This window comes from Dermacentor variabilis, chromosome 5, assembly GCF_050947875.1.
Source record: "Dermacentor variabilis isolate Ectoservices chromosome 5, ASM5094787v1, whole genome shotgun sequence".
In the NCBI taxonomy this organism is placed as follows: Eukaryota; Metazoa; Arthropoda; class Arachnida; order Ixodida; family Ixodidae; genus Dermacentor; species Dermacentor variabilis.
This window is the reverse complement of record NC_134572.1, coordinates 83,663,550-83,680,885: the sequence shown is the minus strand read 5'-3', so window position 1 is coordinate 83,680,885 and position 17,336 is coordinate 83,663,550. Positions and strand designations below refer to the sequence as shown.

The window sequence follows — 17,336 nt, the reverse complement described above, 5'->3', positions numbered from 1 at the left end:
TCTTGCTTGGATTCTTATGTCCTTGTAGCATTAGTCCTGCTCAATTTCCTGTACAATACGTTGGCGCGTGCTCATTGTACGTCGACCTTGTAAAACTTGTTCTAGATGCGCTTCTAGGGTGCAATCTTAATACATTGTCGTCACTGCTGAAAGCATTTTTATGTCAAGACAATGCATTTCAGACAATATGTTTAACCAAAATTACAGTTGCATTTTCCCCTATTACAGGCGCCAGTAGTCATGGTGGTAAATCCAGAGCCAATGAATGCAGTCTGAATTGTGAAAATACGTTTTCATTCATCACTGTTTATATATATATACGCGCCGCAGTTCACAGAATTGAGTCCATTCTAAAAAGGATGATCGAATATCCACAATGTGTGCAGGAGACTTGAGGCGACGACGTTAGAAATTCGCAAGGTTCGAGAGGCGCAGATACAGCGGCACTGTCAGGGCGGGTATAGTTATGCAGACTCCTTTTCAGTACCGAAGTTTCGTGCGTCACGCGAGACAAGCTATTGCAGCGGGAATGAGCAGCAGAAACCCACCCGCAGGACCACAGGCGCTTCGCGGTCCTGAGCCTGGGCGAGCAACAAGACTACGGCCCCGTGTCGGACGCGCTGCTGATCGTCGAGCGCAGGCAGGCCGAGTTCGCCATCCAGTCGTACAGGGTGTGCGTCACCACCATGGCGGACGTCTTCCTGCGCGTCGTCATGGAGATGGACGCCGGCAGCCTGGAGAGCAAGCGGCGCGCCGCCGCGCTCAACAGGAGCCGCCAGAGCAGCGGCACGCAGCAGACGGGCATGACGATGACCGGCTCCACTGGCACGCAAATGGTCGAGCACACCGAGGGAAACATGGTGATGGCCACCGCGAACGTCGGGGGCATCACGCACGAGGAGCTTGACAGGTACGAGTCGTCGGTGGAGATCGCGCAACACGTGCACGCGCTGAACGACCTGGCGGCGGGCGTGCCCCGCACCGGCCAGATCTTCCTCGCCATGCTGTTCAAGCGGCGCCAGTACATGCGCCAGACGCTGTCGACGCCGCTGGCCTGCTGGCTGCTGCCTTCGTTCCTCATGTTCCTCGTGTGCCGCTACGAGGCCGGTGGCCAGGGGCAACTGGCGTTGCGCTTCGGGGCCGACCGGCTCGTGTACGACCTCGGAAGGCTGCAGCCGCACACGGACGTCTTGCTGGCACGCGACAGCGCATCCTCCGAGGTATGCAACAAAGCGTCCAGCAAGCGCGCCTCTCTTGAATGCGTATATATATGTATACAGTCAGACGATCCACTTAACGAAACCCGATTTCATGAAAATAAGGATGTCAGTACTGTAAATATACCCTATGCAGATTGCATGAAGTTAGCAAAAAATGAGCTTAAAGAAAAATGGCAGTGTACATGGAATAGCGAAGAAAATAACAAACTACATTTAGTAAAACCTATTCTGGGAGAATGGAGATCATGCAGGCATCAGGAACGTTTTATAGAAGTAATTTTATGCCGCCTGCGCATCGGACACACACACCTAACACATAACTTCCTACTGACGAAACAAGACAAACCCTTATGTGAGAAATGTGGAGATGAACTCACTGTAAATCACATTTTATTCTCGTGCACACAACTCGAACGGCTAAGGAAAAAATATTTTGCTGTATTTCACAATGAACGCATTCCCTTCCACCCCAGTCTACTTTTAGGAGATAACCCACTTGTAGGAACTTCATCTGTTTTTAGTTTTTTGAAAGACGCAGCGATCCTAAACGAAATATAATACATCACAGAACTACTAATTCTAAAAATTCTTACCCAGTTTTTTCATGCATCTTATGATGCACCTCACCCACTTTCTCAGTCCTGAGAAGAAGGCTGAGGTCTCCATTGATTTGTTGGGCTCCTTAGAGTCCTTGTCCGGACAAGGACCTTCGCTGAGGATACCCAATTCGAAATAAATTATACCATGTGTTTGGCGCATGACAGCCTGAGTTGCTTATGCGCCATAAAACCGAATACAATACAATTTCCACCTAAAGAAGCGCTTTCGATTCCCCGACTCATATTCATAGAGCCTTGCGAGTTGAAAAACCTACAGAAGCAACTAGGTGACCTCAACTTACCACACGATTTAACGATGTTTGAAGGAGAATATGGGTAAAAAAACAGGCCATGCACGGGAAACGTGTTAAAATGCCTCGAAATGGTATTGACGCATTGCTACAGCAAATGCATTGCCATGCCGGTTTGATGCATGCGGGCTGTTTTCCTGCGCAGCTGGCCACTGCACTCTGTCAGCATTGAAAGCTTATCGTCGGCTAATCGAAAGACGCGCTCAACGGGCCCGTTTTTTTGTATGATCAATAAGATCCACGGCTGCTGCTTTTTCACTCTTGAATAATGTTATGAGTATGAGTGTTTTTAGTGTTCTCGATTCACTCAATTCAGTTCAATTCCGGGTTTTACGTGCCAAAAACATAGTGTGAGGCACGCCGTAGTAAAGGACTCCGGATTAATTTTGACCATGTGGGATTCTGTAACATGCACACAAATCTAAGAACACAAGCGTTCTTGCATTTCCCCGCTTATCTATGCATACTTATTTTAATTTTTACGTTTTTATCGATTGTAGACGGGTTAGACAGCGGTATACGCATGAGTAGTTTCGCAATTTCACAACATACCGCAAGCCTAATTTTGGATAGAACGGGCTTCGGATATAACGAACCTTTTTCGCTGCATTATCATGGTCAGCTGCAACGAGCGCAGATTTTATTAGAATATAAAATGAAGATGGCAGTTTTTTGTTCTAATTTCGCACCGAAACACAGGCGTTGGTTTGTCAGAGTGACATCACGGATGTCAAAGTATTTTCTTGTATTTCGGCCGTTATGGCGGCAGTAAAGGTTATCCAAGTTTGCTAAGCTTAATCTGTCTCTTTTACAATAAAAGGCAGTCCATCTTTATCGACAAAACTTAAGGCCTGGGTAGATACCCGTCAAAATTCAAAATTCATGACTTCACGGATAGTTGGTGCCGGAAATTCAAGGTGGCGTCGCCACCTCTCTTGTTTTTTGCGTCCTTTCCTGACTCACTAAGCATCTTCTTTCAGTTAGGAATGGGTTTTGTGGTACTGTAGGAGGAGAATTTACTAATACACATCAAATTGCTTTTATTTTTCTTTAGTGTTCCTTTAACGAATTCAAGGATCTCATCGACTTCTTAACTCGAGCTTTCCCTAAACTAGTGCGTGCAATTCGGCGAGTCAGAAAATTTTTGATAATTGAGCTGGATTTTCTCGAACCCTAAACAGTCTGATTGCCTCCCTCCTCCCCCGTCAAGTTGTGGCCCCGGTGAATTGTCATTATTGCGAAAACTTTCGTTCCGAGAAAACCGTGACTAAAGGACGATGGAAAACTGCCAGAAAGCAAGGACACAAGCAAGTGTTTGACACACAGCTGTTCTCCACACTGAATTTGCCAAGGGGCCATTTTTAGCTTATATATGGGTTTCCGTCAAGCACCTACCCAGGATTTTTTTCCCTGGGGGGGGGGGGGCAACCCAAGTTGACTTTTCTGTGCCAAAGAGGGGGGGGGGGGGAGTCTACACAGAGGTTGAACTAACGAAGCATCGGTGATGCGCGTGACCGTTGGAAGATGGTGACAACTGAACGAATCTCGAGTTAATCGCGCGGGATCCAAATCGATGTGAAAACTGGCCTTCACACCCCAGGATATGCCGATAACTACCGCCATCCAAAACAAGTGAAAAAGGCAGCAAAATGTTGACCGCCCAATAGCTGTCAAGTCTAAAGATTGATTTGGCGGCGCTTTAGCAATCTGTGTGAGGAGTGGTGGCGCGGGTGGGGGGTAGGCCGCTTAGTTTCGGAGGGGAGGGGGCCGCCCCGCCCCCCTGGGTAAGTGCCTGGTTTGCGTTGCGAACCTCTATCTGTACTAGAGATAAGGCGAATTCGCTGTTCCTTGAATTACGATGCTGCGCGATACGGATAGGTGGGGTGGTTAGATTTCGTGATCATGATTCTCGCTTTGCGTCAGTCCGCGCCGTCCGACCATGAATTGCCCGATGTCCGCCCTCCGCAGCTGGCCGACTCTTTCTACCGGCCCTACGCCCACTCCAAGTCACTCACTGTGCGCACCGTGCCCAGCATGGACAAGTACATGGCGCAGCTCAAGCGGGACAGGTCGGCCCCCATGGACGCACTCGCGGGAGCGCAGTTCGTGGCCGAAGACGGAGGCGCCGCCAATGCTGCCGGCGGGCGGGCGGTCGTCTGGTACCACGGCGACGCCTATCACACGCAGTCGGCGTCGGCAAACCTCGTCGGCACGGCGCTGCTGCGCTGGGCGTCAAACGACCGCACGGCCTCGATGCTGTCCATGCTGCTGCCGATGCGGCGTCGCAACTACAGCATCTACTCGCGAACGCTGCGCCGCTACGACGCGGCCGAGGACCTTCACATGGTGCTGTCCCAACGCTTGATGCGGTTCGTGTTGCTGCCGGCGGCCATGTCGGTGACGGCGGCCAGCTTCGTGCTGTTCGCAATCGAGGACCGCGTGAGCAAGTCCAAGGAGATGCAGCTCCTGTCGGGCGTGCCCCCTCTGGTGTACTGGATGGGCAGCTACGTCTGGGACATGCTCATGTCCCTCGTCTCGCTCGTCTGCATGTTCTTCCCGATCACGCTGTGCTTCCCGCGATTCATCAGCGTAGGTACGTCGACCGCGATGCACTTGACGAACTGCTGACTGATTATGATGACGACACAAAGGCCCAGTGAAATTGCATCACTTTCAGATTGGGAACGCTAACATTGTTTTTCACGTAGTCTCCGAACATTAATACAAAAGGCATGAAACGTATCATGGCATTTTGATTACGCTCTGAATTCTCGAAATTTGTGAGGGTAGAATAATTCAGAGCCCAATCATGGCGTGATTCACTTTGGCGGTTAAATATATATCGCATAGCATATGCGTCGCGTATGCGACATAAATAAAAATGTAGCGTACATTAAGACAAATATATACGGAACATCACGGCGACGTCGACGGCCAAAATTCGCATGGAGTGTCCGTATAATTGCTATCGCAATAAGAAGCCCCGATAAAAGTCTAAACAGTTCACATCTTGTCTGCTGTAATAGCTGTAACTACTTGTCTTTAGCCGGCCACTAATTTCATAGATACGATATGGCCGGCGTCCTAGAGTGTATTCTAGTACACTACCGCTCTACCGCCATATAATATTGTACGAACCTTTCTGCGTGCACGCTGCTTTACGAATGCGGGCTTACATTTCACATTTTTGGCATAGAGCGCACGGCGTATCCTGCACTTGATAGTTGACATAAAATGGGCAAAAAGCGTAAGCACAACAAATAACGAAAAATTATACATATCATAAAATAATAAGATGAGCGGAAAGATCCCGGCAATCTGCACAAAGCATCCAAAATTGTAAAAAAGAAGGAAATGACTATCCGGAAAAGCATATTTAAAACTAACAATGCAGCAGGGTAAGTACCCTCGTCAATTAAAAAAAAACTACAAAAAAAGCTTGTTTTATTTTTGACATCGTAGCAGGTTTAAATCACAGCTATGACACGGATTTACCAATTTATGTATGTGTTTCTCCTGCGTACTTGTAGTAAGTTCTGGACGATTGCGTTCTGCTCTGAGGACTTCACGGGCGGCAAGCAAAATAAAACCGTGTGGGTGCAATTTTGGTAAGCGGTATTACATACGGAACGCGTGTTAATTCATGGGCAATCACTTCGTTTTCTATATATAAAAATAAATAAATAAAAGTATCTAAGAGCATGCGCAGGACGTCTATACATACTGAAATGCACCTTTGCTGAAAACTGTAATGGAGGCCGGAGGTAAAGTGAATGTTTGGAGCGATATATAGCTTAGAAAAAGAAAACTACGAAAGAAATAAAAACCAACATCGACACAGACGTATTTCTTTTAAGCGTTTCTTGAGCGCTTCTTCGAGTGACCTCGAGAGAGTAAACTCAGCCTAGGCGCTGCATCTTGCACACCTTTAACAAGGGCTTACTCGCTTCGTGCCCCACAAGGTTGAGCACCTCTGTCCCTGTTGTGACGCAGCGCCAGCCGTGATAAGCATCTTCATGGCCTACGTGCACAGCGTCTTAGCGTTCGTCTACTGGTTCTCCTTCTTCATGGACTCCACGTTGGCTGGCTTCATTCTCGTCAACACCATCACGTCTCTCACCGGTATGTGCACTTTCGATGTAGAGTTAATCCTGGTGGTAAAAAAAAATCCGAGGACACCTAAGCACTTCATACGAGTTGTGAATGCGAAAGTATTAATGTCCAATTGAATGCCGCAGAGCGGTCCTTCGAGTTTTGCGTTGCATGTACCATAGCGGTACATGCTGCCCGAGCCAGCAAGCACCAGCAGCTGCCTGCGGTGCCATCGCCGCGTGCCACCGACGTCTTGCGCGACGGGAGACCGAGGAAACAGCAGCGGCCACCAAGGCCGGCAGGCGCGCGCAGCAGCTAAGCCCAGTGAGGGTGAGAGAGAGAGAGAGAGATACGGGGGACCCCGCACCCTATTCTGAGAGCGAGACTACGGCACCGGATCGCGCGCGTCACTCGACAGCCTCGCCGACGACAACCCATCTCGCCCCGCGGTGTCGTGTCGCCGTGTCTGCTACGTCGAGGCGCGCTGGTGACATGACGTCTCGACAATGCCCTCTCCCCTCACGCAACACCGTTTCGCCCGCTCTGCTCCGTCGAGGCTCGCTCGTGACGCGGCGTCGCAGCCAATGTGAATTTAGGTGCCCTTTCGCATCTACAGACGCCTGCTTTTTCGCTCAATGGGCCATTTGATGCTTTCGCATCAGAAATGCGCAATAACCATCGATGATTATTGTCAGTGTAAGCAAATAAACGAGCGCTTTTAGTAATGTATTCACTTTCATAAAGGCATGATGCTCTTGGACGCGCTTCGTTATACATGGTGCTATTTTTCCTGAGACTTTTCAAATGCTTTTCTATCTCGATATTATAAGATATGCATGTTCTTGCATATTTCGCCGGCTTTACTGACGCCGGCGTCCGATTGCATGTTCTCGCCAACGCCCTGGTCATATGGCCGCTACGGGGTTCTGACGTAAGCTGCGATGCTTGCTGTTGCTTGAATGACATTTGATCCCGGCTACCTCGCCGCATGAAAAACCGTTGCGGAACTCTCATAAACAGTTTCGCTGTAGAACAAAAAGCAAGTTGCATGAGGGTAGTCGATAAGTTCACCATATTTATACCACATTCGGCCGATTAAAGTATCTACAGTGTTTAATGATTTCCGGTCCTCTATTGTCTCACCTCTTGCCGTCATCAAAGGCGTGCACTAGCTATGGCATCGTTCAACCATAACCACAGCGTGGATCCGACGTTTTGACGTCCAAGGCATAACCAATGTAGTAAGGCTGGCGCACACGTTGCAGGCACGGTGGCCGGCCTGACCTACCAGCTGTCTCTGATCGGGAAAGAGACGGGCTCCGAGCTGCTGATGTTGGACCCTCCGCGGGACCTGCTCCTCTGGCTGTTGTACCTGCTGCCGCCTTTCTCATACACCTGGGCGCTCATCAAGACCATGGAGAAGCTGTCCGAGGAGCCCTACTGCATCGGCGACACGATCGACGTGCGCGACGTGTGCGCTTACGTGCACAACAGCCTGGACGAAGGCGCCGTGCTGCTTCCGAACCTGCGCTACTGCTGCGCCAACTTCTACGCCTCCAACATGACCAGCGTCCGCTTGCTGCCGTCCTTCTCTTTTCACAGGTATTTGAGAGCTCCTTATGTTGCGCCGCTCTGCCAAGGCTCGAAGGTTCGTGAAAACCAGCGTACTTCCCGACACTGGTGTACACTGGTTCTCACATGTAATCCGTGTCTTCGAGCGCATTCAAAGGCAATACCTTGATGCGGACTAGTAGGAGATTATATATATTACATTGCGAGCACTTCCGCCATAACAATGTCAATAATCGAGTAACAACGTATTAGTGGTATTGTCTTTACGTAATTTCTTGCAGCGCAACAAAATTTAAGGTACTCGAAGAGTGCTCAAGAGTATCACCTGTGGGGGGCGATCGCCTGTCGAAAGTGGATCGAAAGGCGATCGCCTGCTTTTTTTTTTTTCATGCAGAATTTTAAAAGATCGCCAATACCAGATAGCGTAACTGTAGTCCCTGAGCTGGATTACTCGAAGGGGCGGACGTTACTCGCCCGAAGAAGAGAAATACATAATGGACTAATTAATGAAAATTCATCAAGATAACTGTTTAATTCATTACTTTACAGTACATATTGCAATTTACAAATTGTAGCCGGTGAGTTTGCAAGGCACAACTAGTAAGTGAAAGGCTCCCGCTGCTTTTTCGCGTCTTTGATGCATAGTTCTTTGCCATGTCACCCACCCCTCTCCCATTTCACTGCCCAGCTGCACCCGGGCCTCTTCCTCTTCCCTGTAGTGACGCCACTGCGCTTATGTATTTTGTTGCACACGTTGGGTATGAACATATCGAAACTGGGGCGCTATAACATAAAAATATTCCAAACATTTCTATTCTAATTCGGCACTCCGCCCACCGCGATTGATCAAAAACTTTTTTGGACACCCCCCACTTCACCTGTCTGTCCCGCGACGTCACGAAAACCGCCATAGCTCCCCATCTGATATTACGTGCACACAGATTATGCATAATTTGACCGAACGAAACAAAAATAGTTATTTCTGATTCGACACCTTTTGCCATTAGACCCCCGACTATTGGTCAAAAGTTTTCGGGCTGCACCCACTTCACCTGCCTGTCACGTGACGTCACAAAAACACAAAAACTCACCGCGTCAAAGTGACCTGCAGGCGTTAAAGATGCATTAATATGCCGAACAAAACTGAATTTTCTTCTGAATAGCCGCAGGCTGCCCCGTTCCGAAAGGAATAAAAGATGGCTGCCGCCGATCGCTCCGACACTCGCTACTCGCCCCTTCCGGAGAGCATGGGTTTATTTGCGTGTAATAAAAGTTTTTGCTTGGCCGTGTAGCGTTTTCGAGAACTTCCGGCACGTTTACGACTTCGTTCAGCCAACTCTTCTTTGCTGAGGATCCGTTTAAGCGTCATTCTTAAGCTTCCGTTGCATGCCGACGCGATTGTCGACGAGCCACCGCAAACTAAGTAAGAGAAAGCGGACCAATCGCAGACGGCGGCACCACCCTCTTCATCCGGTTATTGATATTCAGTGCAGTGGTTCGGCCCCATCGAATCCTTCTCCACTTGAGCATGCTCCTCGCCTCTTGTGAGCCAATTAGATAAGACAAGCTGCTCAGTGCAGGCAATGTTGTTCGTATTTCAAGCAAACAAAAGTGACCTCCTATGAACGAGGGAAGCATTTGATTGGTTTGTTCAGACAACCCTGCAGGTGACCCCCCGATGCTTGCGTCGGCGGTTACGCAAATTTGACGTCAGGAGATTGGAATAAAAAACATATTGGAATAGTTTTACGTTGTACGGCCCCTGGTGTCACCCCGAAAATTGCTTCTAAGTGGATATCCCTTGAGAACTTCACCGGCTACAATTAGTAAATTCTGATGTGTAGCATAATGTAATTCATTCAAATGTTAATGTGATAAATTTTGATTATGCATTTCGATATCTTGTGCAACGCCCACCTCTTTGAGTAATGCAAACCAATGATTAGAATTATATTTGCTATCTCCCACAGGCGATATTTAAAGATTTTGTATGGTCTAAAAAAAAAGAACAACTGGTTTATATGGAGACCCCGTGGCTATGGTATGGCATTGCGTTGCTGAGCTTGAGGTCGCGGGGTTCGATCCCGGCCGCAGCAGTTAAACTGCAGTGGGGTGCTCGTACAAGTTCTCATGCACCGTTAGAGGTTAGAGAACCCCAGATGGTGAAAATTTATCAGGAGCCCCCCACTACGGCGTTCCTCGTAATTAGATCGTGGTTTTGACATGTAAGACCCCATAATGTATTTAACGTGTATAAAACTGTGTCGTCCTTATAAATCCAGAAAAAACTGAAAATTAAAAAATGTATTTTAAATAAGAATCACCGTTCTCGTTTCCAGTATACAACTGAACGTTTTCCGTCGGTGGTAGACGGCGACTGACGTTCAAGGCGTGCTCGTTTTAATAAATGAAGATTGTCTTCATTTTCCCACACAACCAAATTGGGAAAATGACCACAGACTTAAAGCTACAAACAAAAGTGTACCTTATCGAGTGCGCCTGAGGACAGTAGCAGCCATTACTCATTCTACTATGTAATGCTCTTGGCCTGGCTGTACAATTTTCTGCGCATATATTAACCTTTGCACGTTGAAAGCATAGTAGTCGAACCCCTTGAGTGACCAACCGGAGCTTCAAGAGCCAAGCGAAGTATAAAGCATCGTCGCCAAATCGTTAATAAGCTAAGTAAGCGAAATCGTTACGTTATATCAACAAGACCAAGTTGCCCTCGTCAGTTATTACTCCCGAACTGCCGAAGTATAATAGGGTACCATGCAGCTATGGTAAACGACATTGAAATTGAATAAACACATAATGAATTATCAAACGAGAAAATGTGCAACAAGTTTATTTGCGGCTTTGCAAACCTCGCTACCGGGCGGCACTCCCCTTGTGTGGCCCTCTCAGAGATGGCATCTTGACTGAACTGCTGGTGATGCTGGCCGAAGGATGCGTTCTGCTCCTGCTCTTGGCGCTGTACGAGAAAGACTTCTTCCGCTCCTGGGACCCCGGCCGCGTAGGTGAGGTCGTGGCAGCTTCCAGCACGATCTCCGCCAAGGACGTGCCTGTAGACGTGGCCACCGAAGCCAGGTATACCGGTGTACTACAGTGACGAATATGCGCGACATATGTCCCTACGCAGCGCAGACCTCGCACACTTTCCATTCTTGCAAAAGTGCTGTTCCGCAGCTGCTGATAGAGCAACAGCCGTTATGTCAGCTTTGATTGTTGCAAGCTGTTGCGTTTTGTAAGAGACATTGGAAGTGAGACAATAAAGAAATTAGAAGCGAGGCTACACACACACACACACACACACACACACACACACACACACACACACACACACACACACACACACACACACACACACACACATATACACACACACACACACACACACACACACACATATGTGTGTGTGTGTGTGTGTGTGTGTGTGTGTGTGTGTGTGTGTGTGTGTGTGTGTGTGTGTGTGTGTGTGTGTGTGTGTGTGTGTGTGTGTGTGTGTGTGTGTGTGTGTGTGTGTGTGTGTGTGTGTGTGTGTGTGTGTTTAAATTCAAGCAGAATATGTTCTGTAGGTCTGGTGTGCCTGCAGTTTAGAGAGAAGGAACACACATGCGCAAAGGGGCATGCTTACTATGTACGGGTGACGTGACCATATTTAAGTTTCCCGGAATTTTTTTAAATCGCCTGTGGCAGGATAGCATAATTCTTGTCCTTAAGCTAAATTGTTCGAAGCGGACATTACTAGCATGAGAAATCGAAACACATCGCAGCCAGTCGAGCCCCGGCGGCACCTCGACTGTGAAACACGGATTCATATAGGCCCAAAGGTTCAACAACATACCGTAATTTTCACGAATACTTGGCGCAGGCATGTGCACAAGGCCATCGCGGCGCATGACCTGAACAAGCCGGCACTGCTGGTGCTTGACCTGAACAAGCAACTGCAGTCGATTTCCGTGCTACGTGGCCTCACCTTCAGCGTGGAGCCCGGCGAGGCTTTGGCGGTGGTAGGCCTGCGCGGCTGCGGAAAGTCCACGTTGCTCGACGTGCTCTCGGGCAGCACGCAACCCACCTCTGGCACGGCCCTAATTGGGGACGTGCCATTGCATAATCGGGCCGAGTGGGAGCAGCGCATCGGTGTTTGTCCCTCGCACGACAGCGTGCTGGGCCGCCTCACGGTGCGCCAGACGCTGCAGTTATATGCGAACATCAGGGGCATTCGGCCGGAAGACATTGACCGCCTCCTAGAACACCTTGTCCTACTGCTGAACCTCACACAATCCATCGACGAGCCGACCGAGTCTTGCGGGTGAGGTTTTTCAATGCTTAATGCCGAATGCAGCCAAGCCATCAATAAAAGCTGCCACCGTCAACATTCGCAAATGGGACGGGATTAGCCGCATGTCTAAGAAGCAACTCAATGATGATTATTGGAACTCATCAGCCCTGTTCATTGAACAACGGCTTCGTAGTCCCAGGCCCGACCATTTCCACACATAGCATGAAACCGTGACTATGAGAATGTAGGTCTTTATCACCGCGTTCCCGTCGGCGCCGCCATGTTTGATCACGTGGGGACGTTTCCATTGTTTGTCTCAAGTAGCCTCACTGACTACCTTAATATGGCAGCGCACGAGGCCGGTGCATACCACATAAAATTTAGGCCGTCGTTTCGGCGTCTGTCGCCGACAATGACTGCGTGAACGGCACGAAATTTTGACCAAAGCTTCAGAACACATGTAAAGATCGCACATCCATCCTACGAGCGCTGCTGTAAAGGGTGGGCGGTTGAGACAGTGATATGGCACGTACTTTCAGCCTTGTAAGACGATTTCGCGCTCTGCCGTCCAATACGCTTCTTCCAAGACAGTGCGGCTCATATTTTTCGCCGCTGTATTAAATTAAGGGCTAACTTGGGCCGGTCGGTACATCCTTAGGCAAAGAAACATCGCTTTTGAACGATGCAGAGAGAGCGACGCCAGACAAAGCCACGTGTGCCTGCAGTCTCACCAGCTATCGATCCCATTCCAAAGTGCTCTCTCTTCACTTTGATTAAAACAGGACTATACTGCAATTCACTCGTCGTTCTTTCATTTATATGTAATGGCTATAGTAAGCCACAAGTTGTCATGCCCTTCATTAAGTTAAACATTTTTTTTGTGCTATGTCATCGCGTATACTAGTTTTCTACGCAATCCCTCCCAGGGTGTCTACTAAGTTTACATCTTCAAATTCCCCGAGTTTTCCAGGCTTTCCCTCAGTGCCTTTGCAAAATTCCATGAGTGACACAAACTTTGTTTTATGTCAAGGCGGATTGACACCATGTCGCCTGATGCCGTCACTCTAAGTAAGCATGTTAAAAAATAAAAGAACGGCTTAATCCAGTTTGAATAGTAAGGAGTAATGTTCGTTTTATTCAAAATAGAAAACTCAAGGGAGGGGTAGTAAAATGCGCAGCGAAAGAAAAATATTCGAAAAAAATGGCAATGCCCATTGCAAATCGGGTTGAACATATTAAAATACGAATAAAAAGACATGCATATAGAAGCAAATATTTTAGAAAATGAGCTATTTCTGTCAAGTGATAGCAAGCTGATTGGTATTAGGCCCGTACTTAGTCACAAGCGAGATTCTCTCAGCAGCTGGGAAGTCAACCTCAACTGTCCTGATATACTCTCAGCGCACGCGCAATGACTCAGTGTTGCGTTTCACGGCTTTAAAGCGTTTATTTTGGTTTAGATGAGGCTCACCTGCGCCTCGGCATCAGCCAACACTTTTCTTTTTAAGTTCAAGCTCCTTCAAAGAGGCGGCAGTTTTATTCTCTAATACGACGGTCCTTTCTGTTCTCGTCCTCTTTCTGTCGCGCGTTCACCCCATGAATCATTTGAAGCATCTTCTTGATCACTTGTACGCCAACGTACGATTTTTCGGACTCCTTAGGGGCCGCTAAATCTTACAAAAAATCGGGCAGTCCGAAAAAATGAATGCATGTCTTTTACTGCCCTTAAGAGCTCAAATCGCCACAGATACGTCCGAAATAGCTCTGAAAGCATGGCGGTACACTTATTAGGCATATCGGTACTCGTACTGTGGCCGGAGACGGGCGGGTGCACGCGTGTATAATTGAGGAATACGTACTATGCCCCGTGACAATTGCCCCTTCCCTCGCTTGTTAAGCTTCACCGCAATACTTCACGTATGCTTCAGCGCGTAACATTGCTGTGCTGAGGCGAAGCTGCCTTTCGGGAACCCGCATTATGCAACGCGCCGTAAGCTTCGAAGCCAATCGCGAGGACTACAGAGGCGCAGTCGGTGCCATTGCTGACAGCGGCGAATTCTTTCAATGAATAACATGGCACCGAACGGCAAGAACCTTAATAGCGAACGTCGAAGGTAGGCCTCGAGTTGCCGCGGTGGTGGCTACGGCTGCCAGCGGATCTGCGTACGAGAGCGCCGGAACAAGGCGGCGAGATAATCATAACGGCGGTGTTGGCTTTGATTAATGCCGTTTCGGACGTGCGGGCACGGCAAAAAGCCCGGACAATTGGACGGCGAAGGGTTCTTGCGTCCGAAATTCCAGGCGTTCTTATACATTGACTATATGGAGTACGTGGCGGTGCAGCGAAGCCGTCCGCATTATCGGGCATGCCCCAAAAATCGGGTGTCCGGAAAATTGGTCAAGACAACTCATTGTGATTCCTCTCTTTTGCTCGAGCCAGCATTAGGACAACTTTCGTCTCCTTTCAATAAAACGACAGCTCATTTTCACTGATAAAGCACAAATTCCCTGAGTATTTCCAGACTATTCATATCCCTGAGAATTCCCGGTTTTCCCGGTTGGTAAGCACCCTGCCTCGTGAATGTGCCAATTGCGCTACATTTGTTTATGCCGTGTTTCGAGCTTAAAATATCCGTTTTGAAGTTTTGTAGTAGCTCAAAGAAAAGACGTAATATGGTTCGTCGCTCGTATTACGTACGATGTGGCTCGCGACGAATCGTTCAACTTCGAATTTTTTTAAAAAGTAACATACATGTAAACCACTCACTGATCCATAACTTCAGTTTGGCTTAGTTGGTGTTAACTGTATATCATATTGACCGCAAATAAATACGGGGACAGAGGAAGAGGACACAAAAACAACACGGGCGGTAACTTTCAACTGGTTTATTCACGGTAGCCTGTGGGCATATATAGGCAAATAGGACATGCGCAGAACGTAGCAAACAAGAACACTCATCAGCCTAGCGGGGCAACCAATTATCAAAAATATATTTCCGATTGAAACAATAACCTAGTGGAAGTGTCACTAACACAGTCTTGACCTTTCTTGCCCACGGGCTGCCACGAATAAACCAGTTGAAAGTTACCGCCCGTGTTGCTTTTGTGTTCGCTTCCGCTGTCCCCGTCTTTATTTGCGGTCAATATGATATGCACTCACTGATCGGCATGCTCGCTAATGAGTGCACTCTTATCTGACACATGGCTGTGAGTCTCAGTAAGTTTCTGTGAATGGTGCTGGGCGTTAATGAAGACCATAAATATTGTTTCAAGCGCGAGAGCGCGCGTACTAAATTTGCGGGGTTATCTGACATTGCCTTTCTTCAAAAACGGTTGCAAAATTGTTCACTACGGAAAAGCCTCGGTTCGAGCTAGATGGCGGTTCGAGGTTATATTCCGGGTTTGTGACGCGATGAAACATTGATGAAAAAATCCTACGGATCACAGTAGCTACAGTAAATCGAGTGGTTAGCGGAACGTCACTAACGAGTATTACGTCTTCTTTCGATGCTTCATTTTTAACACAATACACTGCGAGCTCATCAGCTTTTAGCACAAAGATGCATGTGAGGAGGCCGTAGTTGTCAATCCACTAAATATAGGAAGCAGATCTTACTTATGTACGCGTACAGCATATTTAGCAGACTAAAGAAAAGGTTTAGCTTCCTCAAACCGCATAGCGAGTAAAGAGAGACGCATCAGTGCTGCAGAACATCAGATTTATTTCGACCATCTGGTACGGTAACTTGCACCAAAACCTAAGCACAGGAGCACTGCATTCTACCTCGATCGTGCCGCGCCCGCCGCACCGGCGAATCGAGCCGGCACGGAGGTGACACGGCGGGTTTTCAGGCAACAAATGGCGAGGCTGTCTCAATGCCAGAGAGATGCGGTATAGCAAGCGCCGTCTGTTTAAATTGAGCGAACTAGCTGGTGAAAAGTGCCTTAAACTTGAAAGGATATAACTATTGTGGACCCAGCGCTCTTAACTGTAAATAGTCAGGCATGATTGACAAGCAAAGGAGGCTATGTCGGGGGTCCGAATCCATCTGCTCTTCATATCAACCTAGAGCGTAGTTACCTGCTATACGCGGCGTAAAGCGCTTGCGGCATTATTCACGTGCGCAGCGCCGTGACGCGCCGCAAGTTGGCCGTGGCCATTGCCATCATCGGGCTGCCCTCCGTAGTGCTGATGGACGACCCAGCCACCGGGCTGGACCTGATGTCCAAGCGCAAGATCTACCGCACAGTCGCCCTGCTCCGGCGTCTGGTCAAGTCGGCCGTCCTCATTGTGACGCACAGCGTGAGCGACTGCGTCGTCATGTCCGACCGCATGGCCGTCATGCGGGAAGGCCGCTTCCAGTGCCTCGGCACCGTGAACGAACTGCGCGAGCGCCTCTCGGCCGGCACCGTGCTGCTCGTCAAGCTTGCACTGGACAGCGGCGGCGACGCGGAGGTGCTCAAGCTGGTGCACACGCTCGTGCTCAAGGCGTTCCCTGACGCCACGTACAACGGCTGGCTTGGCCGCTCGCTGGAGTACGCGGTAACTCCCTCGGCGCCCTGGAGTCAACTGGTGCTGAGGGTTCGCGATCTGCACTCGCAGATGGTCAATAACGTCACCGACGTCGTCCTCACGGACGTGACGCTCGAGCTCGGGCTGCTCAAGGTGGTCAAGTACCAAAAGCCCAAGCGTGCTTCTACGCCGGCCGAAGACGTCGTCGCCTAAAGACGCGCCGTGTAGATTATATCGCGGCATATCTCACGATTGCTGCACGAGGAGCGCACCCAAGCGGAATAAAACTTTATTATACTGTTCGAAAGGAAGATGTACTCTCACACTGCCATGTTTTTGTACGTACGACTGGCAGTTTATCGCAGGACTTTGAAGTCAAGCTTTGTTAGCCTCTTTCCTCCGTTTTCTTTGTACTGGCTCTTGATGCCTTGCCAAGTACATAGAAAACATGGCCGCGAATTTACAACTAAGTAGGGACTTCAGCCACTGGGTACTGTGACCAAGTTTCTACTGGCTGGCTGGTTTTCCGAGTAGACAAATTGGGTCACTAGGTACTTGCCCGAATAGGCAGCTGAAGCCACTGGTTAAGCCACTAGTGCACATCCATTGCTGATGCTGCAAAATGTGCACATAGCAGTGGGACAGAAAGGGTTAGAAGCCTTAAATGTATTGAACCGTTTAATGACGGCACATGAGTACCAGATTTAAAAAAAAATTTGTATGAATGTGTGAAACGCATTGAGA

The 17,336-nt window shown here is 48.7% G+C and overlaps 1 protein-coding gene across 4 annotated transcripts in view; it reads left to right on the top strand.

Moving 5' to 3' along the window:
• LOC142582902 (phospholipid-transporting ATPase ABCA3-like) overlaps nt 1–17,336 on the top strand; it is a 23,242-nt gene extending 5,906 nt beyond the window's left edge. Inside the window, exons 5-11 of one of the 4 annotated variants that reach the window (XM_075693015.1) lie at nt 555–1,220; nt 4,099–4,723; nt 6,124–6,252; nt 7,488–7,824; nt 10,702–10,884; nt 11,669–12,109; nt 16,208–17,336. In XM_075693015.1, coding sequence (XP_075549130.1) covers nt 555–1,220; nt 4,099–4,723; nt 6,124–6,252; nt 7,488–7,824; nt 10,702–10,884; nt 11,669–12,109; nt 16,208–16,805 — 2,979 coding nt within the window. In that variant the 3' untranslated portion in view covers nt 16,806–17,336. The remainder of the gene's footprint in view (nt 1–554; nt 1,221–4,098; nt 4,724–6,123; nt 6,253–7,487; nt 7,825–10,701; nt 10,885–11,668; nt 12,110–16,207) is intronic. The other 3 variants (XM_075693016.1, XM_075693017.1, XM_075693018.1) reach the window with 3 other exon arrangements.